General features: G+C 37.7%; 1 protein-coding gene across 1 annotated transcript in view; it reads left to right on the top strand.

Moving 5' to 3' along the window:
- The window catches only part of LOC122754399 (myosin-4), a 31,917-nt gene extending 9,672 nt beyond the window's left edge, over window positions 1-22,245 (top strand). Inside the window, exons 13-40 of the mRNA XM_044002793.1 lie at window positions 2,397-2,515; window positions 2,615-2,764; window positions 2,878-3,048; window positions 5,312-5,621; window positions 6,144-6,217; window positions 8,441-8,528; window positions 8,618-8,735; window positions 9,644-9,767; window positions 9,859-9,995; window positions 10,239-10,494; window positions 12,624-12,866; window positions 12,970-13,146; window positions 13,606-13,751; window positions 14,029-14,119; window positions 14,208-14,597; window positions 15,166-15,292; window positions 16,491-16,609; window positions 16,715-16,911; window positions 17,644-17,827; window positions 17,917-18,082; window positions 18,184-18,308; window positions 18,932-19,240; window positions 19,660-19,863; window positions 20,818-20,943; window positions 21,032-21,202; window positions 21,302-21,406; window positions 21,532-21,627; window positions 21,958-22,245. Coding sequence (XP_043858728.1) covers window positions 2,397-2,515; window positions 2,615-2,764; window positions 2,878-3,048; window positions 5,312-5,621; window positions 6,144-6,217; window positions 8,441-8,528; window positions 8,618-8,735; window positions 9,644-9,767; window positions 9,859-9,995; window positions 10,239-10,494; window positions 12,624-12,866; window positions 12,970-13,146; window positions 13,606-13,751; window positions 14,029-14,119; window positions 14,208-14,597; window positions 15,166-15,292; window positions 16,491-16,609; window positions 16,715-16,911; window positions 17,644-17,827; window positions 17,917-18,082; window positions 18,184-18,308; window positions 18,932-19,240; window positions 19,660-19,863; window positions 20,818-20,943; window positions 21,032-21,202; window positions 21,302-21,406; window positions 21,532-21,627; window positions 21,958-22,110 — 4,676 coding nt within the window. The 3' untranslated portion in view covers window positions 22,111-22,245. The remainder of the gene's footprint in view (window positions 1-2,396; window positions 2,516-2,614; window positions 2,765-2,877; window positions 3,049-5,311; window positions 5,622-6,143; window positions 6,218-8,440; window positions 8,529-8,617; window positions 8,736-9,643; window positions 9,768-9,858; window positions 9,996-10,238; window positions 10,495-12,623; window positions 12,867-12,969; window positions 13,147-13,605; window positions 13,752-14,028; window positions 14,120-14,207; window positions 14,598-15,165; window positions 15,293-16,490; window positions 16,610-16,714; window positions 16,912-17,643; window positions 17,828-17,916; window positions 18,083-18,183; window positions 18,309-18,931; window positions 19,241-19,659; window positions 19,864-20,817; window positions 20,944-21,031; window positions 21,203-21,301; window positions 21,407-21,531; window positions 21,628-21,957) is intronic.
- Window positions 22,246-24,207: the final 1,962 nt, after the last annotated feature.

The following is a 24,207-nucleotide window of genomic DNA, read 5'->3' as shown; positions in this document are numbered from 1 at the left end:
AAAATATGTCCATTTCTTCATGTTGTAAAAGTGTACAGTAAGTTAGGAAAGGAGCAGGAATAAATAAATTTCCCATTATAATAACTCTCCCTCTAATTTATAAGGTCATCTTCTATGTCATTAGGGGAAAACATATCAGAAAGGGGTTGGGGAAAAGGAGGAAAGCTATGCATCATTTTTTCATAGTCTTTATAGTGCAAGTGAGCACTTTATCCTATGTACTATGTTCGTGTGTGTGTGTGTGTGTGGTACATGTATGTGTATACACGTGTTAATGTGCAAAATTCCCATGTACTGGTTGCTATTACTGTTAATTGGTGGTCAAGCATTAACCAATCTAGATTAATTTGATTAAAACACTCAAGACGGGGGCAGCTAGGTGGCGCAGTGGATAGAGCACCGGCCCTGGAGTCAGAAGTACATGAGTTCAAATCCAGCCTCCGACACTTAACACTTACTAGCTGTGTGACCCTGGGCAAGTCACTTAACCCAAATTGCCTCACCAAAAAAACAAAAAAAAACAAAACAAAACCACTCAAGACATCCCCTTTAACAAATGAGTTTTAAAAATGAACTAAACAAATTTGCCTGAGAGCTAGTTCATTAAAATCAAAATCCCCTGAACTTTTATGTCACTCAATGTTCACAATGACAACAACAGCAAACATATACTGTGTTTATTGCACAAAAAGCAGTATGCTAGGTGTTGGAGGAAATACAAAAATTGGATTAGACACTGTAACAGTTCTGGCCCTCATTGCCTCTAATATGGATTATTTAAATCAATAGCCCCTGAATTGATCTGGCTTCAACTACTTCTCTAGTCCACTCAATCCATCCTCTACATTGCTACCATTTTGTTTTGTTTTGTTTTTAAGAATAGAGATGACCACATCACTTCCATGTGAAATACCTTTAGAATAGAATTTTTTTTTTTTGGCGGGGTAATGGGGGTTAAGTGACTTGCCCAGGGTCACACAGCTAGTAAGTGTCAAGTGTCTGAGGCTGGATTTGAACTCAGGTACTCCTGAATCCAGGGCCAGCGCTTTAACCACTGTGCCATCTAGCTGCCCTTAGAATAGAATTTGAAGTCCTCTGTTTAGCTCTTATCATTCTTTTTTTTTTTTTTTTTTGGTGAGGCAATTGAGGTGAAGTGACTTGCCCAAGGTCACACAGCTGGTAAGGGTTAAGTGTCTGAGGCTGGCTTTGAACACAGGTCCTCCTGACTCCAGGGCCAGTGCTCTATCCACTGCGCCACCTAGCTGCCCCCTCTCATCATTCTTTACAACCTTGTCCCAACCTGTCTTTCCACACACTGAAAATGACTCCCCTTCTACACTCTACTATCCAATCCAACTGACTTCCTCTCTGTTCCTCACACACTGCACTCCATGTCCTATCTTTGCATATTTGCCTCCCATTCTGGAATGTATTACCTGTTAGACTTTCTACCTTCCTTCCAAGTTCAGTTTAAGTACCACTTTCTACATAAGGCTTTCTATGGTCCCTAGCTGTTGGCTCTACTCCCAACTCCCCACCCCCATCTAAAATGACCAAATGTATAAGTATTTTGTGTACTCATGCATGTGCGTAAAATATTCATTGTTTCCTCTAATATACAAGTTCTTAAAGGGCTGGGATGATTTCATTTCTATCTTTGCATCTTCAGTGTTTAGCAAATTGCTTGTCAGATAATAAGTTCTTTTAGGCAACTAAGTGGCACAATGGATAGAAGGCCAGCCCTGGAGTCAGGAATACCTGAATTCAAATGTGGCCTCAGACACTTATTAGCTGTGTGACCTTGGGCAAGTCGCTTAACCTGTTTCCCTCAGTTACCTCATCTGTAAAATGAGCTGAAGAAGGAAATGGTAAACTACTCCAGTATCTTTGCCAAACCACCACAAAAAAAACAAATGGGGTCATGAAGACTCAGACATGACTAATCAACTAAACAACAACAAGAAAAGGTGCTTTAAAAATGCTTGTTAATTGACCGATAGATATAGTTCCTTTCCTGTGAAACTTACAAGCTAGTAAGGGAACAAGACACTAACAAAGCTAATGTATCATAGTAGAACACCCACATTTTTGGTCTATAGATCACATTCATAGGTAAAAAGAATTTTCAAACCACATGCTCCAAATTTCCACTGCAAAAATTAATCAATAAAATTCATAATACTAAATTGTTAATGAGAAAACATCTTTGTAAATGAAATTCTTGTCAGAATCAAAAGGATAGGGATTCTGAAATTAGAAACATCAATATCACAAGATATCATGTTGTAAGCTACTCTTGGAGAGTCACGGTTTGTAAGCCCCATATTTCTCTCAAAAATTTTAGATCAGTTTGGTTTTTCCGAGCTCTAACTCCCTTGTTCTTCTCTCTGTTATAGTTGCTGACAAGGCTGCCTACCTCCAAAGTCTGAATTCTGCCGACCTCCTTAAAGCTCTTTGCTACCCTAGAGTAAAGGTCGGCAATGAATATGTCACCAAAGGCCAGACTGTGCAGCAGGTAAATATGGTTAAAAGTCACTTAATTCAAATCAACCAAAGGAAACTCAAGGGTTTGTTCTTTTCTCTGACTTCAGGAACTGTACTCTTTTTCTTAAAGGTATATAATTCTGTGGGTGCTCTGGCAAAAGCTATCTATGAGAAGATGTTCTTGTGGATGGTCACTCGTATCAATCAGCAGCTGGACACCAAGCAGCCCAGACAGTACTTCATTGGCGTCTTGGACATTGCTGGCTTTGAGATCTTCGATGTAAGTTGTTAAAGGAAACCAAACACTAAATGGAGAAGTCAACATAATTTGCTTTTCTTCAACTTCCATTGTTTTTCCAATCACTCAGAGTATTTTGTATTTGGCACACTCAGTTCAACAGCCTGGAGCAGCTATGCATCAACTTCACCAATGAGAAATTGCAACAGTTTTTCAACCACCACATGTTTGTACTGGAGCAGGAAGAGTACAAGAAGGAAGGCATTGAGTGGGAGTTCATTGACTTTGGAATGGACCTGGCTGCCTGCATTGAGCTCATTGAGAAGGTGTGTATACATTTTCTGCTACTTGAAATGCTACAGAAAAGTTTAATTTTTGTTCAAGAATTTTCAACACTCCTAAAATTAATTGATTCCTCCCCTCTTGGAGTAAGAAACCTTTATATTTTACTCTCTGTGTGAGTTTATTATTATATTTAAAGCATTCATGCCTTTAGGTCATTTACAAATAAATTGATCTCAGCATTGATGGCTAGGAAATCTTTCATTCATACATCTAAGAAAATGCCCTTTTATTCCTTTTTTAATTCAAAGAAGTACCCTCAGTTTCCTATTTCTAAGTTTATATATAACTAAGCAAAATAAAACATTTTCTCAATTTGAAAAAAGCCTTTGGTGTAGGATATTGCCAATTTTCTTAAAAATCTAAATAAATTAAAAATTTCCCCTTTTGTAAAAATGTTATTACTCCTCAAAATATTGATTACATTAGTAAAGAATCACTTCTCCTCACCTAAACAATGCTGTCGTTCTCCCAAAGAGTATATTCAATGATCTCTCCTTTGTATATATTCTAACAACTAGTATGGAATTGACATTTACCACTTAACAATTCTCAGATTCCTTTATGAAACTACTTTTAGATGAGAATCATTCCTAATAATTAATATCTCGAACCAGGGACTGTTAATAATGAAAGGTTATGTATTTTAGCTGTCATAATTTTATCCTTGGATTCCTTGGGTATTATCTATTTCTGTTTCATTATCTTAAAAGAATTGACTATATTTGCATGAGTTTTTTGTTTCATTTTGTTTTTTGGTGAGAAAATTGGGGTTAAATGACTTGCCCAGGGTCACACAGCTAGTAGGTGTCAAGAGTCTGAGGCCAGATTTGAACTCAGGTTCTCCTGAATCCAGGGCCGGTGCTCTATCCACTGTGCCACCTAGCTGCCCCTGTATGAGTTTTTTACCTGTTGAAATGGATTAAATTAAATTACATTGTGTACACACACACACACACACACACACACACATATATATATATATATATATATATATATATTTATTTTCCTTTTTTTACCTTGATAAAATGAGAGTATCAGAGTACCTGTAAAAACTCAAGCACAAACAGTATTCTGAGGTGAAACCTCTCTTCTCTGCTTAAGCACTATTGTTGTAGGTATTTGTTCTAAATTCAGTACCCTCTAGTTTAGGTTTGATGTTGAGACAAAATGATATATTCACAAGTCATTGAATACCTAATAAAGGAGGAAGTTTACTTTGCCATAACACAGCAAGGATATGCAAAGAGAATACAATGGCAGTTATCTTCTGTAGAAGTTAAGCAGCCCCCATTATCTCCACTTGGAAACGAGTCAGGTCACTTAGTCATTGGTGCATAGACTGGTGGATGATACCATAGCTGTGTACTTTGGTAATATAAGAACATCAATTTTCATGAATTAAGTAATGTTTTATATCTTTCTTTTTTTTTTTTGGTGGGATAATGAGGGTTAAGTGACTTGTCCAGGGTCACACAGCTAGTACATGTCAAGTGTTTGAGGCTGGATTTGAACTCAGGTTCTCCTGAATCCAAGGCTGGTGCTTTATCCACTGCACCACCTAGCTGCCCTGTTTTATATCTTTTTGAAGACCCTCCTGGTTTTTAAAACCAAAAGAGAGATAATTTTATTATAACCATTAACATATGTTTCTTTTGATATCGTATTTTCAATCTGTCATGTAGTTTAATATTTTAATTTGAAGAGAAAACTAAAAAACAAGACAAATCACAATCATATGTTTCACAATGTGGAGTCATAGTTCCATAGGCATATTTTTTTTCAATAGCATAAGATGTACTTTCATATTAGAAAAGGTAGCTATCACCATATAATTTCTTTTTCTTTTATGATTTTGGCATCTCACTATTGTTATTATGGCCAGAATGGAACATGGTATTTATATATATATAAATTTGCATAATAATGAGAGTTTCACTAGGAAACAGTATTTACATCATCCCAACTTCATTTCGAATGTGAAGTTTGTTGTATGAGAATATATTACATATCTCTTTGTAACACCAAAAAATCTTTAGAGAAAACATATTTCCAGCATATCCCTAGCATCTATAGTGATTATTTCATGTTTCAGCATTTAAAGTTTCAAAGTAAAGACAGTTTCATTTATTTATTATTACATATATACTTCTGAAAATTGTATTTTCTGGGCTGTAAAATTTCCATATACACTTGTAGTACCATTTCCTGGGAGACTATAACTATATATCTTTTCCCTATCTTCAGCCAATGGGCATTTTCTCCATCCTGGAAGAAGAGTGCATGTTCCCCAAGGCAACTGACACTTCTTTCAAGAACAAACTGTATGAGCAACATTTGGGCAAATCCAACAACTTCCAGAAACCCAAGCCTGCCAAAGGAAAGGCTGAGGCCCACTTTTCTCTGGTGCACTACGCTGGCACTGTGGACTACAACATTGCAGGCTGGCTAGACAAGAACAAGGATCCCCTAAATGAAACTGTCGTTGGGCTATACCAGAAATCTGCAATGAAAACTCTGGCCTTCCTCTTTGCTGGAGGAGCTGCCGCTGAAGCAGGTAATTTTTCCTAGTGTCAGAGATTCTTAACTGTTTCTTTGGCAGTCTGGTGAAATATATGGTCCCTTTTGAGAATATTTTAAGTCCACAGAATACATAGAACTACAATGGAAACTATATTTAAATAATTATCAAAATATTTTCAGCAGCAACAAGTTCATGAACTCTAATTAAGAACCCCTTATGTGGGGAGTTGGGTATCTGCACACTATCCCTAAATACTACCTCCAAGAAACAGGACTATTTTGCTCAGGGTAGGGAGGTCCATCCCTTCTCTATGCCTCTTCTTCTTATAATTGTGTTTCAATTTATTTATCTTAGGAATCTCTTTTGGGTGAAATTGTATTCTCTTGGCCTACTGATATGAATAATAATTGAAAGACATGGGGCATGAATACTAAAAGTCAGAGTGGCGGTGCAAATAAGGACAGATTTTAAGGGCAAAAATGACTTTGTACAGGAATAATTTTTTAAATTATAAACGATAATATGTAATTAATTTTATTTTTTTTTATTTCTCAGAGAGTGGTGGCGGTGGAAAGAAGGGTGGAAAGAAGAAGGGTTCTTCTTTCCAGACAGTGTCAGCTCTTTTTAGGGTAAGATATAATTTTTATATCTATAGTAAGATGCAAAACCAGTTACGCATTAACAGATCTAGAAAGTCTCTAAGGGAAAATGTTACTTAAATATATCCCAAAGAATTAATCAATCCACAAATATTTATTGTTACCTTCTCAGTATATCCTACAAATATAATATAACAAAAGACAAATTAACGTAAAACTTCAAGTACCTTCTCATCTCATAGTTATTGAAGGAATTCAAGATTAAACTAGGGGCAGCTAGGTGGCACAGTGGATAGAGCACTGGCCCTGAAGTCTGGAGGACCTGAGTTCAGATCCAGCCTCAGACACTTAACACTTACTAGCTGTGTGACCCTAGGCAAGTCACTTGACCCCAATTGCCTCACCAAAAAACAAAAAACAACAACAACAACAACAACAACAACAAAAAAGATTAAACTAAAACCTACTTTCAGACCAAACTTCTTCACTTAGTTATGTCAGTTACAAACAATCAAAGGCTTAATTCAAATTTTCTCCAGATGACAGTACTTGGGATAAACTTCACCTAGAGACTTAAAGAAGGAACACATTATTAAACTGCAGCCTGTCTGTTTTCATTTCCTTATTTTTTAATTTTTTTAAGGTTAGTTATCTTTATTATCAACAAGCCTAAAAGTCTAAACAGAGTCCCAAATTCCTTTTCACATTTTTGCTTCCTCTTGCTTAATAGCTTTTCTTGCCAACATGGATGCAATAAATTTTCAAATAGTTCTATAAAGTTACAGTGTGTGGGGGGGCAGCTAGGTGGCGCAGTCGATAGAGCACCGGCCCTGGAGTCAGGAGGACCTGAGTTCAAATCCAGCCTCAGACACTTAACACTTACTAGCTGTGTGACCCTAGGCAAGTCACTTGACCCCAATTGCCTCACCAAAAAACAAACAAACAAACAAAAAGTTACAGTGAGGGGTCATCAAAAATATTTACTGCCTTCTGAACATCTACAAGTGGATGGTCCTGTTGGCATCATAAACTTACAATGTCTAAAACCAAACTTGATATCTTTTACCCCAAACCATCCCCTCTTCCAAACTTCCCCACTATTCCACTTATAACCAAGGCTCAGAACCTTGATATCATCTGCAACTCCTCACAGTCATTCCACACATCAATCCATTGATAAATCTTATTTCTACCTTTACATCTCTCTTTTGTTTCTCCTCTCCACTCACATAGACATTATCCTAGTTCAGATACTTATCACCTTACTATTGCAATAGGTTTCTAACTGATCTTCTGAACTCATATTTCTTCTCACTCCTATCCATTCTCCAAATAGCTGCCAAAGTGATTTTCGAAAGTGTAGGTCTGACTATGTCACTTATCTACTTTAAAAAAAGGCTCCTTATCAGCTCCAGTATCAAATATAAAATTCTCTGATAAAAGTTCTTCAAAACTCGTCTTCTTGCTATACTTCCAGTCTTCTTAGACTTTACTTCCTTCCATGCACTCCATGTTCCAAAGACACTGATGTACTTGCTATTTCTAGCATATGACAGATCTATCTCTCATCTTCATGTCTTTTCACTGGCTGTCCCCCCATGCCTGGAGCTCTCTCCCTCCATATCTGTCTCTTGGTTTCTTTTACATATTACTTAACATCTTCTGCAAGAAGCCTTTTCCAGTTCCCTCCAATATTAGTATCTTCCCTCTGATATTTGCTCAAATTTACTCCATATTTTTCTTGTTTGTACATAGTTGTTTGTGTGTTGCTTCTCCCATTAGACCATAATTTCCTTTGGAACAAAGACTGGTTTTGTCTCTTTGTATCCCTAGCATAGGGCCTAGCACATAGTAATGGCTTAATAAATGCTTGTTGAATGACTGATACATTGATATTACATCCTAGCATAGAGGTGATCCCCTTCTCTAGAAGACTATGCCAATAAAGCTCAAGCTCTGTCAGGTCCTATCTAACATAAAAAAGGACTATGTACCTGTTGCTTGAGGACCAGTCTATGTAAATTTAATGATTCTCATTAGTAGAAGATTGGCTCCCATCTGATTCTTTGGCCTCTAACTCATAAAGACCTTCCACTAAAGCATGGAAGCATTGAAATCTACTTTGGTAGAGGAAGAATCCACACCAAATAGAATCCCAGACTTTGTGAGGTATTGAAATAAAATAGGACACTGATAAAGTTTTCAAGTAGCAACAAGAGGCAATTATTAACATCTTTTCATATGGTTTTATAGGAGAATTTAAATAAGCTGATGACCAACCTTAGAAGCACTCACCCTCATTTTGTACGCTGCCTCATTCCCAATGAAACCAAAACACCTGGTAAGAAACTGGTGAAGTTCAAGTAGGTGCCACTGTTTTTACCTTGATTTTTAAGTACAATTTATGAGCTTTGGTATTGTTTTTTTCAGGTGCCATGGAACATGAACTTGTCCTGCATCAGCTGAGGTGTAACGGTGTGCTAGAAGGCATCAGAATCTGCCGGAAAGGATTCCCAAGCAGAATCATTTATGCTGACTTCAAACAACGGTAAAGCCCTCCCTATTATCATCATTTTCACCTTTAAATATGATATCATCTCTCTTCTACACAACTATTATTTTCAATGCTTCAATAACAAAGCATTAAATATTATCAGTTGAAAAGTCATCTGAAAAGAGTCTGGGTAATAGCAGAAGAAATTTATCCTTCTTGCTACTTGGTACACCATTTGATGGGAAATCATACTAGGTTTGTTCATTCATTGATTCATTTATTCAGTTATCTCTTTATCCACATATTCATTTGTTCACTAGTTTATTTATTTATTTTTGAGACTGAGTCTCCCTATCTTGGACAGTCTGTAAGTGCAGCAGCTATCACAAGCTCAATTTCACTACTGATTGGCATAGGACTTTTGACATTCTCTATTTCTAGCCTACACTGGTTCACCCTGCCTTTTAAACAGCCTGGTGGCTCTGTGCCAGAATCCTGATTAGCTTAGCCAAATTCTGATCAGAAATCCTGAACTCAAGTAATCTACCAGTCTCAGCCTCTACCAATACCAGAGCCTAGCCTGGCTTAATTTTTGTAATCAGTATCTTTTGTTTATATGCTGTCTCCATTTCCCAGTATATCCCTTTCTCCTCCAAAACACAGAGAGCCATTAATTATAACAAAGAATAAAAAAGAGGAAGAAGTAGTTTATCAAATCTAGCATATCAACTAAGTCCAATAATATATGCAGTGTTCTCTGCCCACAGCCTTTCACCTCTGCAAAGAGGGCAGGGGATGCATTCTTAGATCTCTTCTTTAGGGTTGAGCTTGGTTATTGCAATTAAAATGTTTAGTTTTTATTTTCTTGTATTCATATAATTTGTGATCTTTTTGATGAGGCTGAAATTGTTATATCGCCTTTTTAATGAAGAAAATTTCTTGATATTATTTTATTCTAATAGATACAAGGTTTTAAATGCCAGCGCTATTCCAGAGGGACAGTTTATTGACAGCAAGAAGGCTTCTGAGAAACTTCTTGGGTCCATTGACATTGACCACACCCAGTATAAATTTGGGCACACAAAGGTACGACTAACCACAATTTCCACCCTGGACAATTACTTTCCATTTGAAATTTCTACTGAAAATCATCAAATTTGACTTTTCCTTTGCTAAGGTCTTCTTTAAAGCTGGTCTGCTGGGTACCCTAGAGGAGATGCGAGATGAAAAACTAGCTCAACTCATCACACGCACTCAAGCCATATGCCGAGGCTACCTGATGAGAGTAGAATTCAGGAAAATGATGGAGAGGAGGTGAGGCCTGATTAGTATTTCACAGTGTCTATATTTCCTTTCCTTTTAACTGAATGCTATTATTCAATCTGTTAACTATATCTTTAACCAATCTATAGGTATTTATTAAATGTCTATTTTTTTCCAGGAACTATAGTAGGTACTGAGGATACAACTACAGAAGTGAGACAGTCTCTATGTTCAAGGCAATTACATTCTATTTTTCATAAACCTCATTACTTTTTAATGCACTTTCATTTACAGAGAATCCATCTTCTGCATCCAGTACAACATCCGTGCCTTCATGAATGTCAAGCACTGGCCCTGGATGAATCTATTCTTCAAGATCAAGCCCCTGCTCAAGAGTGCAGAGACAGAAAAGGAAATGGCCAACATGAAGGAAGAGTTTGAGAAAGCTAAGGAAGATCTTGCCAAGTCTGAGGCTAAGAGAAAGGAGCTGGAAGAGAAGATGGTGGCTCTGACACAAGAGAAAAATGACCTCCTCCTGCAAGTGCAATCTGTGAGTATCCTGCAATAGTCATTCTGCAACAATCGGTTTAATAATAACAATTATTTAGTCTTTGCCAAATGTTCAGTATCGGTTGTTATCCTACCACTACCATCTAAGATATGAGATGGTTTTTTTAATTTAGAAAGCTATAAACTTTATTGTATAGTGTACAGGAAAATGCATTGGTTATAGAATCAGAAGGTGTGAGTTTGGTCCCAGTCTCTGGTATTTACTAATTTGTTACTCTGACAAAAAAAAAAAATCACCCCATGACTCAGTTTTCTCATCTGTAAAATGGAGATAATAATTGCATTACCTACCTCACAAAGATTTCTGTGGAAAAAATTTTGTAAACCTTACAGTTTTACGTGAATTATTAGTAATATTAATTATTATTTCAGTCCCATTTTCTTTTTTTGTTTGTTTTGTTTTGTTTTATGGGGCAATGGCAGTTAAGTGACTTGCCTAGGGTCGTCAAACAGCTAGTAAGTGTCAGGTGTCTGAGGCCAGATTTGAACTCAGGTCCTCCTGAATCCAGGGCCAGTGCTTTATGCACTGTGCCACCTAGCTGCCCCCTTCAGTCCCATCTTCAAAAACACCTGGAATGACCCTAAAAAGCAAAAGATAGACATTTCCTAAATCATTTTTACACACCTGTATACTGTTCATTCAATGTAAATTAACAATGTCAATTTACTAATACATCTACATATCCATAAAAATCTATTTAAAAATCAAGGTATATGTGTGTGTGTGTGCATATATATGTATATGCATACAAAAATTTATACATATACCACAATCAAGGAATGTATATATGTGTATATACATACATACATATATATGTATGGGTTTTTTTCATCCTATCTTCCTAGAACCTGCTGTTAGGCTGAACTGAAGTTTTCTTAGGGATTTTTTTTTTTGTAGTTTGTACTTTATCCTCATCAGGACAAAAAATGAGCTAAAAGAAGAACTACAGGACAGCTAGGTGACACAGTAGATAAAGCACCAGCCCTGGATTCTGGAGGTCCTGAGTTCAAATTTGACCTCAGACACTTGATAATAATTATCTCTGTGACCCTGCACAAGTCACTTAACCCTCATTGCCCCACAACACAAAAGCAAAATAAAACAAGAACTACACATATCACTCTTAACACTGACTAATTGGAGAAGAGGGAATTAGTATCTGTTCTTCTATAGCCACTGAGTTTTCTTTCTTACCCCTTTTCATCTCCTTTCCAGTTTCTTAGGGTATTGTCATTGATGTTCCATCAATAGTTAACGGTTAGGGCAGCTAGGTGGCACAGTGGATAAAGCATGGGCCCTGGATTCAGTAGTACCTGAGTTCCAATTCAGCCTCAGACACTTACTAGCTGTTTGACCCTGGGCAAGTCACTTAACCCTCATTGCCCCGCCAAAAAAATTAGTTAATGGTGGTATCCACAATATAATAAGTTTAACTTATATACAAGGTGCCTCCAACATACAAGGAATTGCTGGATCTGGATCAATAGTTGCTGCCTGCTTCTTCTTCCCTTTTAATAGATATACTTAAAGCCTAAATCCTAGACTTGAAGAGAAAAGAAAACACCTAGAGTTTCCAATGCATTCTCCCTGCAAATTAAGGATGCTAGGAGCCAGATGACAGAAAGGATCATATATTGTTTACATTTCCTAAGGACCTAATTCATATTTAAAATATTTGGGGAAATGTGAATAAATATGGTAGCTTATGTGTTCCTCAAAAATCTATATTCTTTATTTAGGGCCTATTTTGAGGAAAACTTTAAAATAAGTGAATTTTGGTTTTGTTATACACCTGCTTTACTGTCTGGCTGCTTTTCCCCCTCCCAGGTCATATCTTCCACAAACCAAGGCTGTCATGAGACTAATACCAGATAACTGACATTAAAGGAATTTTAAAATAATAAAAGCATAATAGAACTGCAGGGTCCTATTACACAAAATGAACTGGTAGATTAATTTTTAACCAGTTAACTGGATGAATCAGTCAATCTACTTAGCACATATAAGTCCCAAAATTGGTTCATTTTTGGCCTTCTCTAACTTTTGGACAAGTTGCTCTGTGTAGAAGTATAGACAGCTTTAGAAAATGGATTTTTTTTGTATCATAGGAAGCAGAAGGTTTGGCTGATGCTGAGGAGAGATGTGACCAGCTAATCAAAACCAAAATCCAACTTGAGGCTAAAATCAAAGAGGTGACTGAAAGGGCTGAGGATGAGGAGGAGATCAATGCAGAACTGACAGCCAAGAAGAGGAAACTGGAAGATGAATGTTCAGAGCTCAAGAAAGACATTGATGACCTTGAGCTGACACTGGCCAAAGTGGAAAAGGAGAAACATGCCACTGAGAACAAGGTACAACTAGCACCCATGAAAATGAAATAATTTATAGTATGCATACGTTATATACAAGTTTGACACAATGTAAAATAATACAAAATCATTTTCTCTCATAAAGGTGAAAAACCTCACAGAAGAGATGGCAGGGCTGGATGAAAGCATTGCTAAGCTCACCAAAGAGAAGAAAGCTCTCCAAGAGGCCCACCAGCAGACCCTGGATGACCTACAGGCAGAGGAGGACAAAGTGAATACATTGACAAAAGCCAAAACCAAGCTAGAACAACAAGTAGATGATGTAAGTGTAAAAACACATAAACTCATAGGTTTTGGGGTATTCATTGACTCATAGAATTTTAAAACTAGAAATTAAAAAAATATCATTTCCTTCTTTAACACAAAATAAACTGGTTTTTATATTAAAGTAATAATGGTACCATATTTATGGAATTTTTAACATAACTGATTTTTCGACTAATGATTTCTATTATTATAAAAATCAGTGTCAGGGCGGCTAGGTGGCGCAGTGGATAAAGCACCGGCCCTGGATTCAGGAGTACCTGAGTTCAAATCCAGCCTCAGACACTTAACACTTACTAGCTGTGTGACCCTGGGCAAGTCACTTAACCCCAATTGCCTCACTAAAAAAAAAAAAAATCGGTGTCACTTAAAATTTTCCATCTCACTACCTATGGATTGGTGACAAAGGATTCATGCTTTAAGAAATCAGATTAATTAAATGCATTTAAAAATTCAGCTTGAAGGATCTTTGGAACAAGAAAAGAAACTCCGCATGGACCTAGAGAGAGCAAAGAGGAAACTAGAAGGTGACCTAAAGTTGGCCCAAGAATCCACAATGGATATAGAAAATGACAAAGCACAGCTTGATGAAAAATTTAAAAAGTAAGTACACCATGATTCCATTACTAAGTTGGTTGAGATAAAACATTGGTGAAAAAAATCAATTTATCAATTTATTAATATTATTAATTATTAATATTTAATTAAAATATTAGAATTAAAATAGACACTAGAAAAGGGTTATAGGGCACAACTGGCTTAGAAGGTATATTAACCTTGTTTTCCAAAATCAGAATTACAGAGGGATTCTAATGTTTAATTTTTTAAAAAGGGAAACTTCTGGAATTATGGTTTCTAACATGTATTACTTTTCTAAAAGGAAAGAGTTTGAAATGAGCAACCTGCAAAGCAAGATTGAAGATGAACAAGCACTGGGTATGCAGTTGCAGAAGAAGATCAAGGAGTTGCAGGTAAAGTCATCACTTCCTTGGGTTCCAGGCCCCATGGGAACATTCATTGACAGGAAGGGGCTGAAGGATGTGTTTCCCCTATTCCCAGGCCCGCATTGAGGAACTGGAGGAGGAAATTGAGGCAGAACGTGCCTCTCGGGCGAAAGCAGAGAAACAGCGCTCTGATCTCTCCAGGGAACTTGAGGAGATCAGTGAGCGTCTGGAAGAAGCTGGTGGAGCAACTTCAGCTCAGATTGAGATGAATAAAAAGAGAGAGGCTGAATTCCAGAAGATGCGCAGGGACCTTGAAGAGGCCACCCTGCAGCATGAATCCACTGCTGCTGCCCTCCGCAAGAAGCATGCAGATAGTGTGGCTGAGCTTGGGGAACAGATTGACAACCTGCAGAGGGTCAAACAAAAACTGGAGAAAGAGAAGAGTGAATTGAAGATGGAGATTGATGACCTGGCTAGTAACATGGAGACTGTCTCCAAAGCCAAGGTACTATGGTGTGCTGTAAAATCATCCATTTACTTTTGTTTGCAAGGAAAAAAATGAAAACAAAAGTCTATTTTCGACAATACTGACTATTAAAACTTTAGGAATATAAGAGACCCTAGAGAGCATCTAGACCAACCTACTCATTTGATACACAGGAAAATGTGATTTCGCTGACTATGCAATGCCGGTATGAAGAAGAAAAACCTAAGGCTGAACTCCAGCCAAAACTCACAGTTGACTAGTGTTTGACAGAAGATAAAGCATTATCTCTAATAGCAGCCATTGTCTATGTATCTTAATTGGAATTACTTTATTAGAAAGGATTACAGTCTTCTCACTTATTCAGTTTAATGATACAAAATTACTTTAAGTTTTTTTTTACCTATGTATAAGGTATGATAGCAAAATAAGTCTCATGGGAAAATAAGCCTCATGACTTTAGGCCCACCCCTTCTAGTACATTTTTTAGTGATGCAAAAAAGCCTAAACCAGCTTTGAATTTTCTTTGCTTTCAGACACACAAACTAAATTATAATTCTTTTTTTTTTTTGGCTTCCTTATTTCACAGGCAAATTTTGAAAAAATGTGCCGTACCCTGGAAGACCAGCTTAGTGAAGTAAAAACCAAGGAGGAAGAGCAACAGCGTCTAATAAATGACCTCTCTACTCAAAGGGCACGTTTACAGACAGAGTCAGGTAATCACATACCAAAACCTGTGCAAAGTGTGTTGGACTTCTTGTAGTCAGCAGGACTGGAATCAAATCCTGGCTCAGCCACTTACCCCTTATATCGTATTGGGCAAATTATTTGATTTCTCTGGACCTCAGTTTCTTCAACTCTTCAATAAGAGGGTTGAACTGTTTGCCATGACTACTCATGTATAATTTATGTTGAATTGTTTGAGTTCTTGGGGTAGGGGTGGGAGGGGAGGGAGGAAGAGAAGTTGGAACACAAAGTTTTAAAAAAAATTGATGTCAAAATTTGCTTTTACATGCAATTTGGAAAATAAAAGTCTTAAAAAAAAGGTTGAATAAGACAACCTCCTAAATTCTAACTGTGATCTTTCTTTAGATGTACAGAAGGGGAAGAAAATATCTTCTCTCTTTGCTATTTCTATCAAATGCCAAATACCACTCAGTCAGCTCTGTACCTATTTCCTCCATATTCTTCTTCAAGTTAATTGGGAATGGTAAAATATGAAGCTTATAAGTGACAAATATTCTCTATAATCAATCAATTAAAAGCATTTAGTAAGCGCCTACTATGTGTCAGATATTGTACTTGGTGTACAACTACAAAAGTGAAACAGTCCTTGTACCCAGGGAGTTCATATTCCCCTAGAAGGATATGATATGCTCATAGATAAAATAAATACAGCATATAAATAAAATAAATACATAAGTAATTAGGAATAGGAAGGTATCACTAACTGAGAGATCAAGAAAAGCTTCTTGAAGAAGGTAGAGCTTGTCTTTTTTCTTTTTTTTTCTTTTTTTGCAGGGCAATGAGGGTTAAGTCACTTGCCCAGGGTCACACAGCTAGTAAGTGTCAAGTGTCTGAGGCCAGATTTGACCTCAGGTCCTCCTGAATCCAGGGCCGGTGCTTTATCCACTGCACCACTTAGTTGTCACCTAGCTGCCCCCTAAGAAAGTAGAACTTGAGGTGAATCTTAAAAGGGGATTAAGGTTCCAAAGGCTGCATGGAACAAAAGCTCTGGAAAGGCACAGAGATGTGTGAACAGTATTTGTGATATGTAACTTATTATCTCAGTGCAAGGTAAAAAAACAGACCTCTAGAAATTAAATAAGCACAGTAGACCTTTTAAGAACTAAGTCTATTATTCCAAATCTCCCAACATCAAAGCAAAATTTCTCATATGTCGGGTTTCTGCAGGTGAATTTTCACGTCAGCTTGATGAGAAAGACTCATTAGTTTCTCAGCTGTCAAGAGGCAAACAAGCATTTACCCAACAAATTGAGGAACTGAAGAGGCAGCTTGAAGAGGAGACTAAGGTGAAAATTTCATAGCTGAGGTTTTAAAATAAGCCATCTCATTGAAGCAAATGATGGAAATAGCATTGTTCAGGGTAAACATCACAAATCTTTTTGTTTGCATAGGCCAAGAATGCTCTGGCCCACGCCCTGCAGTCATCCCGCCATGACTGTGACTTACTACGGGAACAATATGAAGAAGAGCAAGAAGCCAAGGCAGAGCTACAGAGGGCAATGTCCAAGGCCAACAGCGAGGTCGCCCAGTGGAGGACCAAATATGAGACAGATGCCATTCAGCGCACAGAGGAACTGGAGGAAGCCAAGTATGGGCTCTTGGTTAAGGGGCAAGAAATGGCAAAGATTAGGAAAGCATAAGGGAAAAATAAATGATTTAGAATTTAGAAGAGCTCAAAATGCTTTAATATTCATGACTTTGAGCAATTCATATAATTTCTGTAGGTCCCAGTTTCCTCATCTCTAGAATAGGGGATTGGACTAGATCAATTCTAAAACCTCTTTCAATGTTACATCCTAGGGTCTTACATACTTTTTAGTGGGACAAAATCAGAGGTCATTAACAGGTCTCATTCACAATGGAATTACAGGAAGACCACATTACTCTCTCACAGACATTTCTAAAAGGGAAGAGGGTATATCTAGATCCGGATCACTCCCTCCCACTCAACAATTTCTTCCTCCTTCAGATCACAATTAAAGGTTTTATCCTCCACATGCACACACACACACACACACACACACACATGTATATGGGCACTCAAATATCCACACAAATACAAAGATCTCAGGGCTTTGAAGAAATAAAAGCTTAGCCCTCATAATATTGGATTCCCTGGTACTATATATGAAGAAAGAAGTACAATGGTAAGAAAGGAATTCTGAGGGACAGATTGTCTTGAGGGAAATTGTTTTAAAAATCTATTCATTTTGAGAAAATTATAGGAAAATAAATATTTTAAGAATAGCCTTGTAAAATTAAATTTCATAACTCACTCTTTTCTTGATCATTCACCTTATTAAAACATGGATCTTTTCAGAAAGAAATTGGCCCAGCGTCTACAGGACGCTGAGGAACATGTGGAAGCTGTGAATTCCAAATGCGCTTCCCTTGAAAAGACCAAGCAGCGGCTACAGAATGAAGTAGAGGACCTGATGATTGACGTAGAGCGGTCCAATGCTGCCTGCGCAGCTCTCGATAAAAAGCAAAGGAATTTTGACAAGGTATTTCATAGAGAATTTTCTATCTTTGGGGAAAGGGGCAAAACGCATTTTTCTTGACAACAGAGAATAATTATTGATTGCTCTTTCAGATATTGTCAGAATGGAAACAGAAATATGAGGAAACTCAGGCTGAGCTTGAAGCTTCCCAGAAGGAGTCCCGGGCTCTCAGCACAGAGCTATTCAAGATGAAGAATGCCTATGAGGAATCCTTGGATCATCTGGAAACCCTGAAGCGAGAGAACAAGAATTTGCAGCGTGTGTGCCTTTCGTATCTTTTACCACTAAAATGCTACAGTGAAATCCTTTTCCTTTTTAAAATTCTTACTCAATTGAATTTCTGTTTTATTAACCAACAGAGGAGATTTCCGACTTAACTGAGCAGATCGCCACAGGTGGGAAGCAGATCCATGAACTGGAGAAAATAAAGAAACAAATTGAGCAAGAAAAGGGGGAACTCCAGGCTGCTCTGGAAGAAGCCGAGGTACGTGTCAATCAATTAAGCAAACAAGCAATTATTAAACACCTACTTTGTACCAGTTGCTGTGTGATACAAATATAAAAATGAGCTGATCCCTTTTTTATTATGCTATGTTATGGAAATGTTTCTTTTATTCCATAAATTAAAAATAAAATGTTTTTTTAAAGAAACTTGCATTATACTAGAATAGAGAAATACAACAAATGTTGTTTTCCCCCATCTATTTAATAATCAACTAAAAAAGTCAGTGAAATTTAGCTCTACCATATATTTTTCCCTTTTAAAAAGAAAAAAGTGGCAATGAGAGTTAAGTGACTTGCTCAAGGTAACACAGCTAGTACATACATGTTTAGTGTTTGAATCCAGATTTGAACTCCGGTCCTCCTGAATCCAGGCCCGGTGCTTTATTCACTGTGCACCTAGCTGCCCCTCTATCATATATTTTTTAAAAATACCTTTAAGGGGTGCTTCATATATGTCAGAAGCATGGTCACAAAACTCTCCAGAATAATAAAAATAAAATCACTACATTAAGATATATAGAGGTAATAACTGTTTCTTTTTCAAAAACCATTACAATGTTTAGAGAATAACTTTTTGCTCAACTAATTGCTTTTCCCATTAAGGCTTCACTTGAACATGAAGAAGGAAAAATTCTGCGCATCCAACTTGAGTTAAACCAGGTGAAATCTGAAATTGATAGGAAGATTGCTGAGAAGGATGAGGAAATTGATCAGCTAAAGAGGAACCATCTCAGAGTTGTGGAGTCTATGCAGAGCACACTGGATGCTGAGATCAGAAGCAGGAATGATGCCCTGAGGATAAAGAAGAAAATGGAAGGGGATCTGAATGAAATGGAGATCCAGTTGAACCATGCCAACCGCCAAGCTGCAGAGGCCCTAAGGAATCTGAGGAACACACAAGGTATCCTGAAGGTAAGTTGGGTTAAGTGTATGAGATCTTTCATAAAGTCCTCTGTGCAGTTTTAAAATGTTAAGTTTTAATTTTTTAATTTTATAAAGTTAATGTGTAAATATGATCTTTAATGCAGTAATGATGGGTGGTTTTAAGACACAATCTATTTGACTATAGTTTTCCTTTTTCTGTGGTCCTAGGGCCTGAAGGAAAACCATTGAGTCCATTTTGTACAATGTGGTTGTCCTAACCAGATTTAATTTCAAATTGGATTTGTAACTCATTTCTTTCATACTTGGAATCTAGGTTAGAAAAGATTCTATGTACATGAGATTCTAAGTACATAAAGTAAAAAATGCTACATTTGCCTTAGCTTCACTTTGATATGCAAATACAACCTGGATGAGATGTCTAAAAGTGATTTTCCTTTGACATCCAGGACACCCAACTGCATTTGGATGATGCCATTAGAGGCCAAGATGACCTTAAGGAGCAGTTGGCAATGGTTGAGCGGAGAGCTAACTTGATGCAGGCTGAGATTGAAGAGTTAAGAGCTTCTCTGGAGCAGACTGAGAGGAGCAGGAAGGTGGCTGAACAAGAACTTCTGGATGCCAGTGAAAGAGTGCAACTTCTACACACGCAGGTGAGATTCATTGTTATCAATTGATCGACAAACATTTATTAAGCACCTAGTACCTAACAGACTCTGTTCAAGGCATTGGAGATAAAAAGACAATAATTAAATGGCCCCCACCTTTAAGGGCCTAACATTATATTAGAGATTAGAAACATTTCCTCAAGACTGCAACAATTTTAGAAGTTATATCTAGGGGCAGCTAGGTTGTGCAGTGGATAGAGCACCGGCCCTGGAGTCAGGAGTACCTGAGTTCAAATCCGGCCTCAGACACTTAACACTTACTAGCTGTGTGACCCTGGGCAAGTCACTTAACCCCAATTGCCTCACTAAAAAAAAAAGAAGTTATATCTAGCACCTGGTAGGACACAACCTTTGACTTTTCTAAAGTTCTAGAAAGAATGCAGAACTGATGTAATGATACTTACCTGAGTTTCAGGTGCATTTAGTCACCCCTTATGATTTCAAACTACATGACAGGTAATTTAATTAGAATCTGGAGTGTTGACTGATTCTAGGAATTATTTAGTTTTAGAAACAAGCCAAAGAAAACCTTTGCCAACCACTTTAAAATTCTCAAATAATTTTTTAAAATATATTTTAAAATATAGACCCAGGTGACTGAAGATGCTAAGAGGCAAACTGAGAATTTAGTCCTACTTTGGTCTACATTCCAAAATGTATGCCTATTATCTCTGTTATGAATATTTATCGGGGGCAGCTGGGTGGCACAGTGAATAAAGCATCAGCCCCAGATTCAGGAGAACCTGAGTTCAAATCCTGCCTCAGACACTTGACACTTACTAGTTATGTGACACTGGGCAGGTCACTCAACCCTCATTGCCCCACAAAAACAAAAACAAACAAAAAAAGGAATATTTATCAACTATATATGCACAGACTAATTTTAATTATGTTATCAAAATCACTAATTGTGCTATATTTTTAAAATATTATAACCAGAACACTAGCCTGATCAACACCAAGAAGAAGCTGGAAACAGACATTTCCCAGATCCAGGGTGAGATGGAAGACATGGTTCAGGAAGCCCGGAATGCAGAAGAGAAGGCCAAGAAGGCTATCACTGATGTGAGCAGAAAATACATTGATTTCCCTCCTTGATATATTTACATGACAACTTGACATTTACAGTTATCTTGGTTTTCTTGCTAACCAGGCAGCCATGATGGCTGAGGAGCTGAAGAAGGAGCAGGACACCAGTGCCCACTTGGAGAGAATGAAGAAGAACATGGAGCAGACTGTGAAGGACTTGCAGCACCGCCTGGATGAGGCCGAGCAACTGGCCCTGAAAGGGGGAAAGAAGCAGATCCAGAAACTGGAGGCCAGAGTATGTATCCTAAATATTAGATCTTTTCCAGCCTATTCTTCTGATTGGTTTCAGCAAAAACTGTTGAAAACTGAATCAAATTAAACTGTCTTTTTCTAGGTCCGTGAGCTTGAAAATGAGGTTGAAAATGAACAGAAACGTAACGCTGAAGTTGTGAAGGGCCTGCGCAAACATGAAAGACGAGTGAAGGAGCTCACTTATCAGGTGAAGATATCTACCATTGCATATAACTATCTTCTCCCTTCTCTTCCCCCTCACCATGGAAATGAAAGAGAAAAATAGCTACTGAGGTTCAAATAATGAAATTATCTACTCATCAACTCTTTCAGACTGAGGAAGATCGCAAGAATGTTCTCAGGCTTCAGGACCTGGTGGACAAATTACAAACCAAAGTGAAAGCATACAAGAGACAAGCCGAAGAGGCGGTGAGTATAGATCCTTGGCCATCATTTGACTAAAGAAAATGTTCCTTTTTTTTTCTTCTACTATCCTCCAGTGGTTGCCACATGATAATTCCCCATACTCAACACATTGCTTCCAAGAAACTAAGCAGGATTTAGGTCTGTGCTCCTTTTCTTGCCCTGATGGAAATATAACAGATCTTAAATTTGGGAAGGAAGAGAGAAAAATAACAAGATGAGGGGGACGTAGTCATCTGAATTGGTCCATAACCCCACACTCTTTATTGCCAACAACCAGCAATATTTTCCTTCTTCCCCAAGAAAGAGAACCTGACCAATATTTTGTATCCTCAGGAGGAGCAGTCCAATGTCAACCTTGCCAAATTCCGCAAGATCCAGCACGAGCTGGAGGAGGCTGAAGAACGGGCTGACATTGCAGAGTCCCAGGTCAACAAACTTCGGGTTAAGAGTCGGGAAGTTCACACAAAGATTATAAGTGAAGAGTGAGCACATCCTGATGCTTCAATGTGACTGAAGAAATGAACATAATGTGAAATTCTTGGTCACTTGACTCTGTAATTATTGTCTACCCTGTCTTTAATGTCAAGGTAATAAAACCTAAAGAGAAATTTGCAAACCAAAGTTGTTTTGGTCTTCTTATAATAATATCACTCCAGTAATATTAGGGATAATAATAGCTCTCATTTATTTGGTGCCTTAAATTTGGAAAGCATTTCAATATTATATCATTTGAACCAATGACCTTACAATATAAGGGCTATTATTATTCCCATTTTTATAGATTAAGATACTAAGGCTCAGAGAGATTAAGTGACTTGTGTTGCGAATATTTGAAGTTTCAAATCCAAGTCTTCCTGACTCCAACTCTAACACTATCAAATATGCTATAGTGTTTTGGTTAAATCTCCATATTTCTGTGTCATGTTTTAGCTCCTTCTCTGGGGAATTATTTACCGACTCTCTCTCCTCCTAAGAAGATAATATAGTTTTTATTAAACTAGGTCTTACTGTCATCCTGAGGGGTTTTTCCCTTACTTTTTATTACCACTCAGAATTATAAGACTCAGAATTGAAAGAGACTTTAGTCAGGCAATAAACATTTATCAAGTGCCTTCTATAAAAGACACAAAAGACAGTTATTGCCCTTAAGGAGGTTGCAATTTAATGGGGAAGACAGCAAGTAAACAAATATGTACAAATAAGCTATAAACAGGAAAACCAGAAAATAATTGAAAGAAGGCACTAGAATTAAGAGGGGTTGGGAAAGGTTTCCCATAGAAGATGGGATTCCATTTGAGACTTGAAGGAAGCCAGGAAAGCCAGCAGGTAAAGATGAAGAGAGAAAGTATTCCCGACATGGAGGACAGCCAGAGAAAATGCCTACAGCCAAGAAATGGAGTATCTTGTTCATGGAATAGCAAGGAAGATAATGTCACTGGATCTAAGAGTAGGGAGTGGGAAATAAAGAATAAGAATCCTGGAAAGGTATGAGGGGGTTAGGTTATGAAGATCTTTGAATGCAAAGTAGAGTTTTTTGTTTCTTATCCTGGAGGCAATAGGGAACCATTGGAGTACATGGGGGTGGGGAACATGATCACACCTATGCTTTAGAAACATCACTTTGGTGGATGAATGAAGGATTGGAGTAGAGAGAGACTTAAGGCAGGAAGGCCCATCTGAAGTCTATTGCAATAGTCCAAATATGAGGTGATGAAGGCCTACACCAAAATGTTGGTATCAGAGGAGAGAAAGGGGCATATGCAAGAGATGTTGCAAAGATAAAATAGACAGCCCTTGGCTACAGATTAGATATTGGGGGTGGGTCGAAGAGATGTAAAGATTGACATCTAAGTTGCAAGCCTGAGGGACTGGAATGTGGGACTATAGTTTTGTTTTGTTTTGGTTTTGTTTTGTTTTGTGTTTTGTGGGGCAATGAGTGACGTGCCCAGGATCACACAGCTAGTATGTGTCAAGTGTCTGAGGCTGGATTTGAACTCAGGTCCTCCTGAATCCAGGGCCAGTGCTCTATCCACTGCACCACCTAGCTTCCCCTGAGGCTGTTGTTTTGCCTGACAATAATAGGGAAGTTAGGAGCAGGAGAGGATTTAGAGGTAAAAAAAAATTCCATTTTGGATGTGTTTAAAATGTCTACTGGATATTCAGCTCAAGATATTGGAAAGGCAGTTGAAATTTTGAGACTGGCAGTCAGGAGAGAGAATTGGGCAGGATAGGTGGATGTGAGAATCAATGATATAGAGATGATATTTAAATCCATGGGAGTTGATGAGATTACAAAGTGAATTATTAGATAGAAAGAAGAGGGCCCAAGACAGAACCTTGTGGGACACCTATAGCTAGAGGACATGATCCAGAAGAAAATGTAGTAAAGGTGACTGAGAAGGAGAAGTCTAATAAGTAGAAGTAGGAGAGAGTAGTGTTCTGAAAACCTAGAGGGAAGAGAATGTCAAGAAGAAGAGGGTGATTAACAGAGGGTACAGAGAGGTCAAGAAATATGAGGATTGAGGAAAAGCCACTGGATTTGTCAACTAAGAGATGACTGGTAACATTAGAGAGAAGCGTCTT

Source organism: Dromiciops gliroides, chromosome 4 (genome assembly GCF_019393635.1).
Source record: "Dromiciops gliroides isolate mDroGli1 chromosome 4, mDroGli1.pri, whole genome shotgun sequence".
In the NCBI taxonomy this organism is placed as follows: domain Eukaryota; kingdom Metazoa; phylum Chordata; class Mammalia; order Microbiotheria; family Microbiotheriidae; genus Dromiciops; species Dromiciops gliroides.
This window is presented reverse-complemented; position numbering and strand designations above follow the sequence as displayed.